This window comes from Anabrus simplex, chromosome 1 (assembly GCF_040414725.1).
Source record: "Anabrus simplex isolate iqAnaSimp1 chromosome 1, ASM4041472v1, whole genome shotgun sequence".
NCBI lineage: Eukaryota > Metazoa > Arthropoda > Insecta > Orthoptera > Tettigoniidae > Anabrus > Anabrus simplex.
In genome coordinates this window covers 921,366,370-921,386,099 of record NC_090265.1, presented here as the reverse complement: position 1 = coordinate 921,386,099, position 19,730 = coordinate 921,366,370, and the positions used below count along the sequence as shown (strand labels likewise).

General features: G+C 38.3%; 1 protein-coding gene across 1 annotated transcript in view; it reads left to right on the top strand.

Annotated features, from left to right (window-relative positions):
• Window positions 1–19,730, top strand: part of Sec71 (ADP ribosylation factor guanine nucleotide exchange factor Sec71) — a 452,892-nt gene that overhangs the window by 301,445 nt on the left and 131,717 nt on the right. The window contains exon 22 of the mRNA XM_067136654.2: window positions 8,829–8,989. Coding sequence (XP_066992755.2) covers window positions 8,829–8,989 — 161 coding nt within the window. The remainder of the gene's footprint in view (window positions 1–8,828; window positions 8,990–19,730) is intronic.

Here is a 19,730-nt window from a genome sequence, read left to right as displayed (position 1 = left end):
TCCTGCTATACAGATATACTGTACAGGTCTATTATACAGTCACAGATAAAGCAACAGTTCAAGAGCTAGATAATTCTTTCCCAGTATTGAGCGATGTCAATAGTGCACATAGTGCACATTGAAGGACATAAAACACACTGACATAGATGATGGATCGTCTGCTGCTCTCCGCAATCACAAAGTGATGAATCACTTGAGAAACCCCACTTCCGCAAATTTACTTTTGTTCTGCCGACTTCTGTGCGGAGTCTGTTAAGGGCTTTCCATACTGTCCACTTCTCCTGGTGTCCACATGGAAGACTTTCCTTCGGCTCTATCCAGTTGGAAAGGTGGTTGATTCTTTCTTTCCACATTTTGACCCTAGCATTCTCTGCTTTCCCCTCAAGGTTAACTGATGTGCGGAGAAAACTTTTTCTAGATTTTAGCCTCTGTATGGCTGGGTGGTATCCATAGAGAGAGTGTGTTTCTGAAGAAGATGATTGTAGCCTTTCTTTGTTAGCTGCTACCTCCCTACGAATCTCATCAGAAGCAATACCAGCTAAAAGTTGGACCTTTCAATGAGTGTAGGTTTCAAACATCCAGTAGTGATCCTGCAGCTTTCGTTAGAGCGATGTTGACCTGCTTCATATGAGCTGACCTGTACCAAACTGGGGAGGCATATTCTCCTGCAGAGTAGCATAGAGCTAGAGCTGATGTTCTAATTGTTTGCGGTTGTGCTCCTCAACTTGTTCCTGATAATTTTCATAGAATGTAGTTGTTTCTAGCAGCATTGGTACAGTGAAGGCTAGTGAATATTTGTCATGTGATAGTCTATATCTGGATTAGGAACATAATCTTGTGAAGTTGACTAGCGTGGTGCATATTTGTCTTGTGATAGCCTAGTTATGGGTACGGAAAAAGTCATGAAATTCCTTACTAATGAAGACAATAAAAATTGTCCAAAAGTGGATTGGCATTCACATCTTAAAATTGCAGAGGTGGCACGAATGTTGAAACTTGCACTTTTGAGTTTGTCGAAGTTTTGTTGGATTTAAAATGGGGGCCAAAGTCATTCCTCACAGTCTCACATGGTAGAGTGAAACCTTTAATTAATTATCTAAGAGTGTAACCAAAAAAATAATGTTTAATAACCCACTGGTTCAAAATAAAAGGCTTCTACTAACATTTGTTTTAGAAAGAGTGTGATCTGCAATAATACTTCGATATTTTTATGGGCCCCCTTGCAAATGTTTTCATATTTGTTGTCTGGTGTTTTTCACATCTTTCAGTGCACTGTTGTTATTTTATAAGCCCCAGCGGAAAAGGATTTCATATTTGTTCTTTTTTTAAATATGTTTTAATACTTTCCTTTCCTCTTTAGAAATGGTAGATATAGTTTTTACTGTACCGATGGACACACGACTTAAAATGCGCTCACATCGGAAAGAAATCCTATCATTGAACCCGCCATCTTCTCTTGGTGCCCTTTTCATCTTGACAATAGTCCATTGGATATATCTTATAGGACAAGGCATCGGCTTAAGGCGTCAATATGCAGCAGTCTCCTTCCATTGCGGTGTAGTATTGTATACTGAAACTCTTCTAGAATTAAATCCCATCTTGTTACTTTCGGGATCAAGTCCTTTTTTTGCAGGGTCTTCTAGAAGGCCATACAGTCTATAACAGTCGTGAAATTAACACCCAACGGATATACCCTAATGCAATAATAATGACCAGGACTTCCAATTCATAGCTATAAATTAACTAACCGCATGGCACTAGAGCCCTGAAGGGCCTTGGCCTATCAAGCGACCGCTGCTCAGCCTGAAGGCCTGCAGATTACGAGGTGTCGTGTGGTCACCACAACAAATCCTCTGGGCTGTGGCTTTCTAGATTTGGGCCGCTATCTCATGATCAGATAGCTCCTCAATTCGAATAACGTAGGCTGAATGGACCTCGAACCAGCCCTCAGATCCAGGTAAAAATCCCTGACCTGGCCAGGAACTAAACCCAGGGCTTCCGGGTAAGAGATACGCACGCTACCCCTACACCATGGGGCCGGAATACATAGCCATGGTGGTTTATTTGTTGGGTTGTCTTCTTACTCTTATCCATGTTTACTGTCATCTGTATGTAGTTCAGTTTCATGAGAAGGGTTGAAGATCCTTAAAACTGGTTTCATGCAATGTTTTTCCCTCAGTTTTGTGATTGCAGCTCTCTATTCTTGCTCTGTTCTTGCTTTCTTCCTCAGTGGTTGCTGTTATAGAACTTTCTGAAGTACCTGGAGAGGCCTATGAAACTCTGGACTTGTTTTACAGTTGTTGGCTCCAGGAAGTTCATATAGTGGCAGTTTTCTGTGGCTACAGATGGATTTTACTATTCTCAACTAAATGTCCTAAAAATTCAATACTAGTCTTAAGGAAATTAAATTTCTTCTTATTCAGTACCAGCCCAAATGTTATAGCTGTATCCAACACCAGCTTCAAATGCTGTATTGCTTCACCATTGTGTTTAGTGGGAATTATGATGTTTTCCATGTAGATCAATACTATTCCTTGCACCTCCAGAGGATGAAATGTACAGTTTACAAATCTTTGGAACACAGCAGGAGAATTATATAATCCAAAAGGTATCTTTGTGAATTGGTACTGGCCTAAGTGTGTTACGAACGAGGTATTTTTTGTACTTTTGTACTCAGCAGGAACGTGGAAAAATCCATTCTTTAAATCAAAAAAATACTAGTGATCCTTGTAACCGATCCAGCAGGTCTTCTATCAGTTGCAAGAGACCATATTTTTTTTAATGCAACACTTCAGTTAATTCTGCCATACTCATTGGCAATCCATCCTTCTTCTTTATCATCACAACTTGGCTAGCGTATTCCAGTGATCTGGGATTGATGATTCCCTGCTCCAGCCATTCTTCACTTGCACTTGATTGTACATACATATCCCACGTTGTTCCATCTTAAGCGATGGGTCGGCAACGAGGCTTCTCCACCAGTTCCGGTCTCTGAACTTCTCTCCTTCTTCGATGCTTTCCAAAGTTGTTCAGTGTCAATCTTCACCATGTCCTTGTACCTGAGTCTTGGTCACCCTCTTGGTCTTTTGTCTTCAAGTTTTAGATCATACATTTGTTTTGGTAATCTGTTATCTCCCATGCGTCGCATATGTCCATACCATCTCAGTTGCTGCAATGTTATTCTGTCCTGTAGTCCTACAGCTTGAGCTTGCTTGCGGAATTTCTCATTATGGACTCTGTCCCTCCGTGTTTTACCGTTCATGCTACGGACAAATCTCATTTCTGCTGCCTGGATTCTACTGACATCTTTATTTATCATGGTCCATGTTTTGCAACCATAGGTCAGGAGTGGTATGTAACAGGTTTCGTATATGACTTCCTTACATTTTGTTCGTATTTTTTTGTTCCATATTATGTCTTTAACTATTTTGTCTGAATTCTGTGGGAAATTTTCTTGTCTATAGAACCAGTATCAGAGATAACACTTCCAAGATATTTGAATTGATGGTTCGTCTGTAGTTGTTTCCTCTCCATTTCAATGTGTCCCACTGGTTGTCCATATCTTTTTATGACCAAAACTTCACTTTTCTCTTGGCTGAAAGTGAGTCCATATTCTTTAGCGGCTTCTGTCCAGGAGTTTATTTGTTCTTGAAGGTCTTCTTTAGAGTCTCCCCATAAGCATATATCGTCGATGAACAAGATAACTTTCATTTTCTTACCTCCAATGGTTTGGTGTACTTTTCTCTGAAACTTGATTGTGAACAACGGATTTCTAAGCTGGTGATAAATGCCTTGGTCTGCTGAAAATTGGTTCGTCATCTTTCATTGTGATTTTCCTCTTCACCACTGACATTCTGGTTTTGTCAGATTCATAGCTACCAATTAGTTGCTCAATTTCTTCCTTCTGTTCTCTTCTAACATTTTCATTTATGTTCAGCATTTCTTCTTCAGTCACATCGTTACTTAGAAGCAACATGTTGGCTGTTTTTTGCTATTATTCCATTCACATCAGAGTTTTCTTTTGTTTTTTGTTTTCATGATTGATAGTAATTTTTGCTCGATTTAAAAGTTCATTCTTTATATTCACTGTGTCTGTGGATACCATGTACATACCAACTTCAAATACATCTTCTATCTGAATTTTGGTACGAAAGTGTCCTCATAGTGAAATTAAGTTTTTTCCAAAATCTGTCAGCGTAATATCAGTCTGGTTTAAGGGCGGTAAACCAATGTCTTCATACATGTCTTTGCAAATGAGGTTAAGTTAACATACATGTCTATCACAGCGTTATTGTTGAGGGTGGGGTAAATGAAACAAATCATAGAACTTTGAACGAACAAACCTAAAAGCCTTCTTTTGTGAAAGCATTCATAAGAACTTCAAGGGAAATACCTTGCAACCTTGATTCAAGCACAGAAATAACACAATTTGATGAATTCACAGATTTCAGTTCTTATGAGGAGCAGCTTCAATTGCTGATCTTTTTGTTCCTTCATCTAAGTTTTTCCTGCAGCAACTTAAAATTTTTCTTCAGAGCTACATTCTTTGGTGAATCTGGACATTTAGGTAATTTAGGAAGAGAATTGCATGTAACACTGTTTTCTTCAGTGTGGAAGTTGGATGCTTTTCATCCTTTAAAGTAAAAATACGTGTTTACTCGCGTTTAAGACCCCTTTATTCCCCACTTTTACAGCCAAAAAAAGTAAAAGGGGTCCAGTATGCGATAACCTCAAATTTTGCCCAGTACACACATGACTTCTAGGCTATAAAGAGCTATAAATTGTACATGTTAACATTCTACATTGTTCTTTAACAAACCTATGAATGTATTTGAGTTACATCAGCTATTTTTATTGGAAGGCAGTAGTTCTAAATGTAAAAAGTAAATAAATAATGAACACGACTTTTAGGCCTACATATAAAGTAAATATAATCCGTTTTAGTTACTCATATCACGTCATTCGTTTCATCTCATTAATTCCTCTGATGAGGTCAACATCAGGAAGGGCATACAGTCGTAAAAACTTGCTTTGAAGATTCGTCTCACTTCATACTCAACCCCGTACAGAAAAGGGATAAGAGTATCATATTATCATATTATGCAATATTGATACAAAATAACTCAATGGCCTGTCATTTGTCTCTGTCAGTTGAGCAGTAGGCCTACCACACAGTATACCTGATCACTGCTTTCATTTTAATTGTCTTGCGCTGCTTACTTCCCTGCTACTGGCGTGTTCTTAATCCAAGTGACATCTTGACTGCCATCTCATCAGCCGTGCACTGCAATCGAGACCGAGAGCATTCGAGGCCCTGTCTATTTGAGCCTGTTAAAAATAGTTTTGTTCCCGGCTATAGAGTCCAAACTGTGTGAAGCTATTCCCAAATGGTTTCTGGAGATGGTCTCTGATATATCCAGCCAGTGTATGTGTAGCAGAAGCCACTGCTTCTGAATAAAGCCGTGTTGTTGAAAGTGTGCCAAACAACTAGCTGATAACTAGTGTATGTTACGAGTTGTACTTCTGAATGTAATACATAGTGACTGGAAGCATTCTTTTGATAAGCGCGACTGTTCAAAGCCAGACCCTTATTTTTAAGTATATTTCATGCTTGTTCTCTACATGTATCACATCAGGGTTTACCTAAACAGCTGTAAATGAGATAAAAGAAACTGCATTGTTTAAGTTAGGTATGGTATCGCCTGGATAGTGCCAAAAGTTCCACAACGGAAAGAATAAAAATAAATAACAGGAAAGTTTGCCGCATTTATAGATATCTACAGGTGTGGCGGTAATACATTTTTATTATCGTAATGTTTAATTTCATACATTCCTTTCCTCCCATTTTTTATTAACGCATACCTTACCCTAGTATGTTTTGTTTGGCGTCTCCAAAATCATTGACAGTAAGTAGGGACATAAAAAATCATCATTATTATTATTATTTGTTAGGTATGTTGGCGAGTAAAACAATTGTGATTTAATTGTTTTTATCACATTTTAAACCTACTTCTCTCCCAAAAAACCCTATATTGGCCCGAGTTACGAGATATTAAACGATCGCTTTGTTAATGATCTCGCCTGCCTATATTAATAGGCCTAGCAACAACTGTGAATATTTCTTAACTAAAGTAAACTCGATTGCTCATCCTGAGGTGGTGAAGCTCTTTTTCAGACAGGACCCCAGTGGAAGGGAGTTGCATGTACCATTTTTACCGCAAATCAACCTTCCTGGCATTCATAAATCTCTAGCAATACAGTACCAGGAATCAAACTCATTGTAATGACCTATGTTCATTTCACTTAGGAAAACCACTAAGACAGTCTTTCTGAGGATGTAACAAAGCAGGTGGAGAGTGAGTGTCTGCCATTATAATGAAAACTCCCCAACCTGATTGTGACTGGTGGTAGGCAAGCAGGCCTACCATTACAATGAAAATTCCCTAACCCAGTCTTCATATGAGAAAAGACGTTTGCTGACTTGCCTGTCACGTTTCTAGGGTAACCTTAAGAGCTATGCAATAATACAATCTTGCTCACAAGGTGTACACTACCTAACCTAGAATTCTGCATACAATGTAGAATTCCATAGCGAAGCATAGGTACATTACCTAGTCCTAATATAAATACGAAAGATCTTCTATATAATTCCACAGCAAACAAAACATATTTCCTATTTATAAAATAATTCATTTTATAATACAGTTTAACATAACTTTCTTGCGATATCGTTTCTTTATCAGCACACAATTACAGTTTCATGCTTCCTCACTGCACTACAAATGCACACTTCATTAATGAAGGAAGGAACAGAGGTTGCTAGTACAGTCAAATGAGCATTTTATGAATCAGGAAAACATCCTTGTTAATCCCTAAGTTAGTGTAAATTTTAAAAAAAAGGCTTAAGTGATGGTCATTGTGTGAAAAAGACCTATTGTCTTCTAAGTATGTCTATAAAATTTGAATATATGAAGAGAGACAGAAAATATCTATTCTGTTTCTGAAAAGAAAAAAAAAAAACCCTCAGAACTCAACCTGATTTCATGTTGTGATTTTTTCCAATTTTAAAAATTCAGAAAAAATGCCATTACATATATTTAGTGTGGATAACTTGATCAACGATATTTCTAAGATGTCCGTTCAATATATCGATGCTTAAAATTAAATTTCACTGAAACCGTAAGTCGGGGCAAAGACAAAAATAAAATGTTGCGTTAATGCAACGTTGGTCCTTAATTAGTTACATTGACTTACTTGACTTAATTCCTGTTGTTCCTTGTGGAACATAGGGCATCAACAAAGCATCTCCATCTGATCCTGTTGCCACCAACCTCTTCACCTCTCTCCAGGTCTTCCCTTCTTCCATTGCCTCCATGTGTACAGATCTTCGCCATATTTGTTTGGGCCTTCCTCTCCTCCTTTTACCCTGTGGGTTCCAATCCAGTGCCTCTCTCTCAATGGCTTCATTCCCTTTCCTCAACGTATGCCCTATCTATTTCCATTTCCGCCGCTTTATCTGTATGGCCATCTCGGTTTCCCCCGTCCTTCTCCATAGTTCATGATTGGAGATTACTACCGGCCAGTAGATGTTTAGGATCTTCCTTAAACAGCGGTTGATAAAGATTTGCAACTTGGAGGTAATAACTTTAGTCACTTTGCAGGTCTCAGATCCATATAGTAGAACAGCCTTGACATTACTTCGGAAAATGTGAATTTTGTTCCTGATAGATAATTTGTTGTTCTTCCATTCTGGATAGAGCCGAACAAAGGCACCATTTGCTTTTTGTATACATTGAGAAACATCCTGTACTGCTCCTCCATCTTTGGTAACTACACTGCCCAAATAGATGAAACTGTCCACATCCTCTATAGGTTCATCACTGAAGACAGATGGGTCTAGTTAATTGGTTACATTGACCATTGTTTATTGTAATGTACTTTGTCTCTCTTGCTGCCACTGATCTGCGATAGATGGGATTACTGCTCTGTATACTGAGTATAACAGCCTGCCTGAATATTGGCAGGAATGTAAAAGTGTGTTGCCTTCCTAATTCGATTGTCCACCTCATATTTTGCAAGGTTGTCTTTTGATACTTTACTATCCAAGTAGTTAAACTTTGGAACACTGCCCAGATTGATGTCCTTTAGTGTGATTTGATTATCTAAGTCCCCAGCTACTTCCCGCCATATCTGCATACAGTGTAGAGTACCGTAGCGAAGCACGGGTACATCAGCTAGTCTGGTATAAAACAGTGCCAAATTCGCATGTGCATTTCATATCACACCTGTGATCCCACCAGGGTATGGGAAAAGCTGTGAAAGAAGACGACGACTTGTTTGTTCCCTTTCCATTACTCGAAGATATAATACTGTAAATGTCTGTCAGGAAGTGGCTGTTTCTCTTTGTTGATTTCTAGTTATGGGTGTCAAGTAGATGCTTGCTCTGCATTAGCAAGCTAGGAGGAGGTAAACTTTGCCAAGGATGTTTGATGCGATAATTTGAAAGCAGAAGGTGAGTGCTAGGCTTCTACCATGACCACTAGTAGAGTAAAATGTTCCAACTTCAACATATTGTGCATTGTTTGTCTAGAATAATAACTTGGTGATTTTATTAAACATGACACCATGTATGACTTAAAAGTAATCTCATATTTCTCTAATTCATAGTTATAAGCGTAGATTATTACTCTTTGGTATTGAATTGTGATCACCTGGATGTTAAATGAAGTTTTTTTAGGGTAGTATGTAAAAGAGTTTTTAGTAATCTCATGTTTCGGGCTTTGTAAAACAGTTTATACTGGTGAACAGTGAGATTTATCTTTTGGCAGGTGAACTGTATGCAAAGCATTTCCCAATCATGATTGACTCATTCCAAGATTCTGTAAAATGCTTGTCTGAATTTGCTTGTAATGCCAGCTTTCCTGATACCAGTATGGAAGCCATTCGACTTATACTACAGTGTGCCCACTATGTGGATGAGAAACCACAGGTATGTCACAATAAATTAGTTGATGGTTTTTATTTTTTAAATTTTTTTATGGAAATTAAGTTCAAGTGTAGTAATTCATATTTTAAAACAGATGAATGATCAGAAGCAAGATCGATGGATGGATGAATCAATCAATAGTTCAGACTCTCTTTCGTACAACTCACTAATGACTGCACGAACAAGTACAGTAGAAGTTCGTTATAGTGAGAATTCATAACATCGAAAAGTTTACTCGCTATAGCGGATTTTTGTTATACCCGATTTTTTTATAAAAGTCAGAAAAACTCTCGCACACATTAAAATCAGTATGAAAAGGCAATCAGCTTGTTCAAAATTTGAGTTTCCGCAGATGGTATCCACGCTACGGCTTATTTTTTGTTTTTTTTTGTGAAGTGTGAGTTTAATTTCATTCTGAAAAAATCATAGTATAGTACCGTATTTCTCCGAATCCAAGACGAACCCCACTTTTTCTTTCAAAAATTTAAATCAGGCTCAAAAAGTGCTTTGTAAAATCATGTGAATGCCTTTGTTGTACAGTACACATTTTAGACGCCGAACACTGGCTTTCGTTACGCCGTATTTTTTTGTGGCTGCACAATTATTCTGTATTTATGCGGGTTTAATGACCATTAACATAAAATTGGCATTGTAATACCGAGGAGAACCCGTTGAAAATTTGCTGGCAATACCTAACGTCTTTACAATTCGACGAACCATCAGGCAAATATTCCTGCTGCTTATAAAACTGTTACTTTTACTCAGCGTCAGATATAACCCGCAACCACTACGTGCACGTCTCGCTTGCCGGGTTCGGCCAACTTCAGCGGCTAGCGGTGTACAAGCCTAATCGCGTACCTTGAAAGTCAAGGAAAGAGTTTATTGCGCCATGGTATGGCCATTCTGCCCTTGAGTTTTTCGTGCACATACCTCACAATTTCATCGTATAGATAAGAAAAGTGTTTTTCCACCAATCAATACACAATTTATTTTATTTTAAATAGATTAAACTAGTACCGGTTTCGGCTCTTTAACGGCCATCATCAGCTAGTACATGATTTGTTTCAACCATTAGACAATTCACAAGTTGTTATTGTATTAGACACATTAATGTGTTAAAACTTTTTAAGTGTTTTATATTATGACCCATATGTTTTAATATGTCCTACATACTCGTGTTCTAACTTATTGTAACTTTTTACCTTGACTACTGATATTTTAATTACATGCTACTGTATACATTTCCATCCTCCATTAGACATCCGGATGTCTAATACAATAACAACTTGTGAATTGTCTAATGGTTGAAACAAATCATGTACTAGCTGATGATGGCCGTTAAAGAGCCAAAACCGGTACTAGTTTAATCTATTTAAAATAAATTGTGTATTGATTGGTGGAAAAACACTTTTCTTATCTATACTTTGAATCTGTCAATACAGAAAATGAAATTTATAAATAATAATCACAATTTCATCTTCGACTTCTTTTAAGTGTCCTTGTCGCATTTTTTGTATAGTAGCCTACGCATTATTTTAGCTATCTTTGTCTTCACGCTAACGTCAAATATTGGCTTTAGTTAGGCCTATGCACAATTATTCTACATTTCTGAATGTTTAATAACCATTAACTTAAAATTGGTATCATAATATCGATGAGAACCCGTTGTTAATTTGCCGGCAATACCTGTTCCGCGTATCTTTACAAAACGACTATGTTCCTGCTGTCTATAAAAAAATTTCTAAGTGTCAGGTACATAGACGCGTTATAACTCTGCCACTGAGTAGCCGTGGCCTTTCTAAGAATTCAAAGGCTCGCATGTTTTGATGCCATTCTGCAGTTTTGAGAAACGTTTTTGTAGAGACTAACAGAACATCATTCTCTATTCTCTATTTCCCAAGATCCAGTGACATTACACACAGGCACCTCTACAACCAGTTGTCGCAGCTAGCAAAGTATAATAAAGAGGCGGTCGTTTATTGTCAACGAGTTTTATGTATACGTGCGCATGTGGGAGTGAAAAGAAGCAGCGTGGTTACCACAGTAGTAACCAGTGGTATTCGTTACTGTTAGGCCGGGAATGCAAGACAACCTTTGATTTATTCGCTTGAAATTCTGAGAAAAAAACCGTCGTCTTGGATTCGGAGAAATACGGTATCACGCAGAGGCTTCTGTGGCAAACATTTCAGATTTCTTCTTCAAACGGCGTTGCCTAACCTAACCGTATGTAACTAGACGCGAGTAAATATAAACTATCCTCTGAAATCAGTGATGTACTCGGCCATATCTTGAAGTGGATCACAGTCTTACTTAACTTCAGCCTTTATTTTTAACTAGTTAATAACTGCTATCGGCCACATTATTTACGCATTTATTACAAAAATGTGCTATCCTCTTTCATTTTGAATTTTCTTTACATTACAGCAGTCGACGGGTATTACTAATCGACTCCAACATCACTTCGAATTTCAATGAGAGAGCTCGCAAAGGCATATAAGGTAGTGAGACCGTACCGAAGATGATTGATCGCATTTTGTGGCAAATGTTTCAGTTTTTTTATTCAAACAGCATCACCTATCCTAACTTAACTGTACTATATGTATGATGAAAATACGCTTCAAGCGCCAGTAGAGAAATTATGACCTTCTCGCTATAAATTTACATGATAATAGACTTTCCGTATTTTAACCAGATGCAAGAAAATATAAACTAACCTCTGAAATCAATTATGCACTCTGCCATATCTCGCGGTTATCCCATTCTTACTTATTTGCAGTATTAAGCAATCGTTTAATCAGCCTTTATTTTTAATGAGTTAACAGTTATCGGACACGTTATTTAAGAATTTATTACAAAAATATCCTCTTTCATTTCAAATTTTCTTTACGGAACAGCAGTCGACGGGTGTTACTAATCGACCCCGACATCACCTTCGAATGTCGATGAGAGAACTCCATAGTGGAAATAGTGAGGAAATGATACCAAAGGTAATCGATCACTTTGCTAGGCGGGCATTAATTCCATTGTGGAGTTTTATCTCCCGTATGCAGTTATCAGACTGTGCCACATAAGAGGCTTCTGATAAGTTCACCTGCATACACCCCAGCATCAGTGGGTAGGGTCTGACACATCCCACTCTGACGAGTCTAGTGTCAGACCTAAGACGAAATGCTGGTTAATAGAGCAAATGCCTGAAAAGCCATACATCTAATTTTTGATCTGACACATGCAACATAATCGCTGGGGTGCTTAAATATTGGTAATGGGAAAAATCATGCGCGCTTAAGCGCTGGTAATAATGGATGCGTCAGTGATAGGGCTCTCACTGTAACCAAAGGATAATACACAGTTTAATATAGGAATTTTGAAGTGACAGCAAAAAATATTGCGTTATAATGGGGTTCTCGTAATATGCGGTACTCACTATAACGGACTTCTTCTGTATTTTCACAATGTACTGTTACACTGTCTCATTCCTTCTCCTGCACTCCTAATTGTTCACTGACAGTGTTTAGTATTTGGGTGACAATGCTCTTCCAGCTTGTGTGCTTTCTGTTTGAAAGGGAGATAAGATTAAATTTCAACTAAGACCAATATGTGTCGGTGCGACGTAAAGTAACATGCAAAAAAAAAATTCAACTATCACACATCCTCAAACTAGAAGTATGTGTGGTGTCTTGTTTCATTTCCAGAAATTATAAGGTTGTGTCTTAGTACAGATCATGGGTGGTGGTAGTGTAATATCGTGGTCGCCACAACATTTACACAATTTGATTGCCCACCCGAATTAATTGTGTATATATATATGTATCATGTATCATATGTAATTTTATTCATTATTAACATACATCATCATCATTTATGTAATTGGTACGTAAGAACGAGAAATAATTTTAAATTGTAATATATTAGAATATTCCGTTGTAATGTCAAGACAGAAGGTCTTGCGCTAACAGGCTACTTGGTGTCTCGCAATAGTCCATGAACAGCAGGTTAATTTTGGACGGTTCTTGGAAACGTACGCAACAGCAAGAGGGAGATACATAATCTATATAATCTATATAATCAATATATCGACAGGGTGGCGACGTACATCAGCTCTCATTGGAACGACATGTCACGTGACATCGAGGGAGGAAGTGGAAATGTGGAGATGATTTATATAGAACTACACTGCGTGGTGAAAAGCATTCTGCATCCAGCTTTCTTGAGTCTCCATTCTCAGGTATTCCCCGTTTTTTAAAGAGTCGCTCTACTATCTGAGTGCATCGCTTATGATGTGCTTACACTCAGTATTTCTTATCGGCTCTGTGAGACTTACTCAGATTATTTAGAAAGCCAAGTTCATATAATATAGAAGGACTGGAAGTTTTCAGTCCTCTCTATCCAATTAATTCCGATGTGGAATTTCATATTGCAAGGCTGGTACTATGTTTTTGGTACTTAGCACAATAGGGAGTAATAGATTCAGGGTGGAATCCAGTCCATGAAGCAGATGCCGAGGATGATGCTGTTGGAGGAAGGACGAAAACTATCAACCACGGAAGCAGACGACGAGAAGATTAACCTCTGGTGAGCATTAGTTAGCCCTGTTATCGCAAGTCTGCGCGTGTAGATTTTAATGTTGGTAATCTCAGTCAGTAATTTTCAATTTTGGGAATTAACTCGTTTTTACGTAATTTCATCCTTTTATGGAATAAAGCTTTTTTCTTTGTACATCGTTAAATAATTTACTTTTTAGTAGGTTCCCTATGTTTTTCCACATGGTATTTAATGGTTAGTATCCTTATACCTCACGACTGGGATAGTCTCATTAAATTAAGTGTAGTACTTTTTAGATCAAAATTCGGTTTCAAATTACATTTAATTTCGAAGCCTGGCCCCCAGCCTGCAATTCTTGTTAATTATCTATATCGTAACTCGTGGACATGTTACTCACTATCGCCATTGTGAAGCAAGGTCATAACAACAATTTATCTTGTCAGAATTTAGTTTGTTCTGGTGTTTGATCTGTTACAGGGACTTGGAAGTCTGGGGTCTTCGTCACTTTGTATGTAGTGTCTGTGAAGTTTAATATCCTGTGCAGTTTGCAATGCCTGCACCATCAAATATATTGGACCGTTATCTTTGAAGAAAGTTATACAGACATTCACCAGTCTTTGGTTTTCAACACTGGGTCAGCATAGGAAATATGTTTTCAAATAAATCCTTTTAAGAACTTGTAACATTTGTTGTGTATTTTAGTTGATAGGGGATATCTGAACGCTATTATCATGAACTATATTGCTATTTGATGTTCTGTACTTTATTCTATAGCAGTAATTTTTAACAGAACAATGTACATGAAGCAGCTACAATAGACCTAATTTTTCACCTAACAATGAACAAAAAATGCAACAGCTTGTCCTTGTCATTCATCATAAACTGTCATGGTATCCATCATTCATTTATTAGAGTTTATTAAGATTGGAAGTCTCTTCCAGATATAGATAGCTAATTTGATTTGATTTTCATGCATAATTTACTACTCCATTTTATATTTCTGGTAGAGAAAAAATTATATTACATACATACATACATACATACATACATACATACATACATACATACATACATACATACACACATACATACATACATTATCATTATAAACTGTTATGCCTTTCAGCGTTCAGTCTGCAAGCCTCTGTGAATTTACTAAACGTCACCACAATACGCTGTTTGGAACTAGTGCTGGGGCCTCATTTAGTTCTATACCTCTTACCTTTAAATCGTTAGAAACTGAGTCTAACCATTGTCATCTTGGTCTACCTCTACTTCTCTTACCCTCCATAACAGAGTCCATTATTCTCCTAGGTAAACTATCCTCCTCCATTCGCCTCACATGACCCCACCACTGAAGCCTGTTTATGCGTACAGCTTCATCCAAGGAGTTCATTCCTAAATTAGCCTTTCTCTCCTCATTCCGAGTACCTTCCTGCCATTGTTCCCACCTGTTTGTACCAGCAATCATTCTCGCTACTTTCATGTCTGTTACTTCTAACTTATGAATAAGATATCCTGAATCCACTCAGCTTTTGCTCCCGAAAAGCAAAGTTGGTCTGAAAACAGACTGATGTAAAAATAGTTTTGTCTGGTAGCTGACTTCCTTCTTACAGAATACTGTTGATTGCAACTGCGAGCTCACTGCATTTGCTTTATTACACCTGATTCAATCTCACTATATTACCATCCTGGGAGAGCACACAACCTAAATACTTGAAATTATTGACCTGTTCTAGCTTTGTATCACCAATCTGACATTCAATTCTGTTGAATTTCTTACCTACTGACATCAAATTATTCTTCGAAAGACTGATTTTCATACCATACTCATTGAACCTATTTTCAAGAACCAAGATATTACACTGCAGGCTTTCGGCACAATCTGCCATTAAGACCAAGTCGTCAGCATAGGCCAAACTGCTTACTACATTTCTACCTAACTGCCATTTTATACCTTCAGCAGTTGATCCATGTAAACTACGAACAGCAAAGGTGAAAGATTGCAGCCTTGTCTAACCCCTGTAAGTACCCTGAACCAAGAACTCATTCTGCCATCAATTCTCACTGAAGCCCAATTGTCAACATAAATGCCTTTGATTGATTTTAATAATCTACCCCTAATTCCATAGTCACCAAGTATGGCGAACATCTTTTCCCTCGGTACCCTGTCATATTCTTTCTCTAGATCTACGAAACATAAACACAACTGCCTATTCCTCTCGTAGCATTTTTCAATTACCTGGCGCATACTGAAAATCTGATCCTGATCAGCCCCTCTGTGGTCTGAAACCACACTGGTTTTCATCCACCTTCCTCCCAACGATTGATCGCACCCTCCCTTCCAAGATGCCAGTGAATACTTTGCCTGGTATACTAATTAATGAGATACCTCGATAGTTGTTGCAATCCTTCCTGTTCCTTTGCTTATAAATAGGTTCAATTACTGCTTTTGTCCAATCGGAAGGTACCTTACCAACACTCCATGCTAATCTTACTACTCTGTGAAGCCATTTCATCCCTGCCTTCCCACTATACTTCACCATTTCAGGTCTAATTTCATCTATTCCTGCTGCTTTATGACAATGGAGTTTATTTACCATCCTTTCTACTTCCTCAAGCGTAATTTCACCAACATCATTTTCCTCCTCCCCATGAGCTTGGCTGTTCGCAACACCACTGGGAAGATTTCCTTTTACGTTGAGAATATGTTCAAAATATTCCTTCCACCTCTACAGTGATTTCCTGGGATATATTATGAGTTCACCTGAATTACTCAAAACACCATTCAGTTCCTTTTTCCCTCCCTTCCTAAGATTCTTTATTACTGTCCAGAAAGGTTTCTTTGCTGCTTGACCTAGCCTTTCCAGGTTATTACCAAAATCTTCCCATGACTTCTTTTCGGATTCAACAACTATTTGTTTCGCTCTGTTTCTTTCATCTACCTACAAATCCCTGTCTGCCTCGGCCCTTGTTTGGAGCCATTTCTGATAAGCCTTTTTTTTTACGTTTACAGGCTGCTCTCACGTCATCATTCCACCAAGTTGTTCGCCTTTTCCCATCTTTACACACAGTTGTTCCTAGGCATTCCGTTACTGTTTCTACTACAGCATCGCTGTATGCCACCCATTCCCTTTCTATATCCTGAACCTGCTTACTGTCTACTGTTCAAAACTTCTCACTAATCATATCGATGTACTTCTGTCTAATTTCCTCGTCCTGGAGATTTTCTACCCTTATTCGTTTGCAGACAGATTTCACTTTCTCTACCCTAGGCCTAGAGATACTTAGTTCACTACAGATCAGATAGTGGTCTGTATCATTGAAAAATCCGCGAAAAACCCGTACATTCCTAACAGATTTCCTGAATTCGAAATCTGTTAAGATATAGTCTATTATGGATCTGGTACTCCTAGACTCCCATGTGTAGCGGTGAATAGCCTTATGCTTGAAGAATGTATTCGTAACAGCTAAGCCCATACTAGCACAGAAGTCCAGCAAACGCTTCCCATTCCCATTAGCTTCCATATCTTCCCCACATTTACCAATCACCCTTTCGTATCCTTCAGTTCTATTCCCAACTCTCGCATTGAAATCGCCCATTAGCACTATTCTAGCCTTGCTGTTGACCCTGACCACGATGTCACTCAATGCTTCATAAAACTTGTCCACTTCATCCTCATCTGCACCGTCACGTGGTGAATACACGGACACAATTCTAGTCCTAATTCCTCCAACTGACAAATCTACCCACATCATTCGCTCATTTACGTGCCTAACAGAAACTGTGTTGCGTGCAATGGTATTCCTGATAAAGAGCCCTACCCCAGAGTCTGCCCTTCCGTTTCTGACACCTGTCAAGTACTCTTTATAATCTCCTATATCTTCCTCATTATCTCCGCTTACCCGAATAGCACTTACTCCTAGCACATCCAGATGCATCCTCTTTGCTGACTCAGCCAGTTCTACCTTCTTTCTTCCATAAGCCCGATTAATATTGATAGCTCCCCATTGAATTCCATTTCGTTCGCCAAGTTGTTTCCAAGGAGTCCCTCGCCTGTCAAATGGGAGTGGGACTCCTTTACTCCCATAGGTCCGAGGCTTGCTCAATGAAATGTTCTGAGCTCGGTAAATTCACGAAGCAGGATGCTACCCCACTTGCACATAGTCCAAACGAGGATCTCTCCTCTAACGGGTTATGGACCACCGGTGAATTGTATAGTCCTAGCCGCCTGAACACAAGGAGGGCCATGACTCAGAATATGTCTGAGATGCCCACTCCCATTCCATAGCAACTGGTATCCCGACTCTGAGGACCACTTACTATGCCACTCAGCCGTTGCCCATAGTTCACGAACTAGGACGTGACTACAGTAAACCACAAACATGAACCAATATAAAAAAAACTTTGCAGGAACATAGCTGTAAACAGTGATCTAGTTTTCTCTTTTAATTAAATATTCGATAATAATGTGTGTGAGATGTGCAATGGAACTGAAGATGATTTTTAATGTCTTAGGGCCAATTGCAGAAACAATGACTAATTTTAAGCCTGAGACAATGTCTACCTGAACAACATCTAAATCAATCACAATCTTCCATTGCATAAAAATGTTTAGCTGATGTTTAACTAGACATGGTTTAAAGTTTCAATATTGGTTTAAAAAATGGAGATAGAAGTATCTTTCATGCAACTCTTTGCTTGTCGCAACCATTGAAATTCGTCGGTGCGCGCACCGAACATCAATCAGCTCTTTGTCTTCTTACACATGGCTCAAATATTGCTGAGCATGAGCATGACTTGCCCACAGATAAGAATATTGTTTTCGGTGGAAATTAAGTTTCATAATATTAGCGACACTAAATTGACGCCACCGTACGGGGAAGTGTAGCTTTGATTATAGCGTTATTACAGTGAGTGTAATGTATTAGTAAATAGCTTCGACAAAGGGGAGATGAAACAATAGTAATGTGTAACCGAATGTGTTGTATGTGTCATATAGATGTAGCTTGCATTCTGGAGATCGTAGTTTCCATATTTTTACACCAGGCAGATACTAGGGCTGTTATTATGGCCACGGCTCTTCTTCCCCTTTCCTCCTCTTTAAACAATAATGACCACCATCACCACCACTTACCTTTTCCTAAGTCACAGTTGCCAAAACTTACCTGAATTAGCGCGACAATTACTGTATAACATAAAATTAGCTTCGTGGTCCGTATCACACTTCAATAGATTCACAACTAAGTCGAAACAATGATTGCCTAAGGCAATTTAACGGTTAAAAGTGCTACATGTTTTGTATATTATCAACATCTTCAGCCACATAACACTGTTTAGATGAAAAATACATAAATTGACAAAGTAATGCTTTGGAGGAAGTGTCCTTAAAATTAACATAAGTTTGACAACATTAAAAAAAAGAAAAATCTCAAGAGAAAATATATAAATTTTTTCTACAATTGAAAGCAGTCGTCAAGGAAATACTTGTACAATATTCCATAGAGAATCAGCATAGGCAACAGTCTTGCTGTCCGTGGGAAGAGGTACTTTGAGGACAAGATATTCCAAACTCCTGGGCTGCAGGTAGATCCCTGGGAGCACCTTTGTTGATGTATTTAGTTGAAATTGCTGTTTCAACTTGAAGTTTCACTTTCCTATTGCTGAAGTTCACTTAAGTAATTTTGTACAGATTATATGGGCATTGCTTTTTCTTTAGTTGATACAAAATTTTCACCCACCATGCGATATTGAATGCACCAGTTGTGTCCAAAGAGATAAATAAGGCTATTTTTTTGCCTTGAGAAGATGTTCTGAATCCATTCAGTTGCATAGAGAACAGCATCTTCAGTAGATTTTTGTGGGGTGAAGCCATAGACAGATAGGTCTATGGCGATGATGGGACAGGAAGGGGCTACCGTAATTAAGATACAGCGTGGTGTGAAAATGGGAAAACACGGAAAACCATCTTCAGGGCTACCGACAGTGGGGTTTGAATCCACTATCTCCCGAATACTGGATAAAACATGTAAATAATAACAATAACAACATTAGTGTTATTTGTTTCACATCCCACTAACTACTTTTGTGGGGGTTTTTTTCAAGATGCCAGAATTTTGTCCTGCAGATTTCTTTTACATACCGTAAATCTACAGGCGTGAGTCTGAAGTATTTGTATGTTGGGTATTCAGCCCGAAGGCT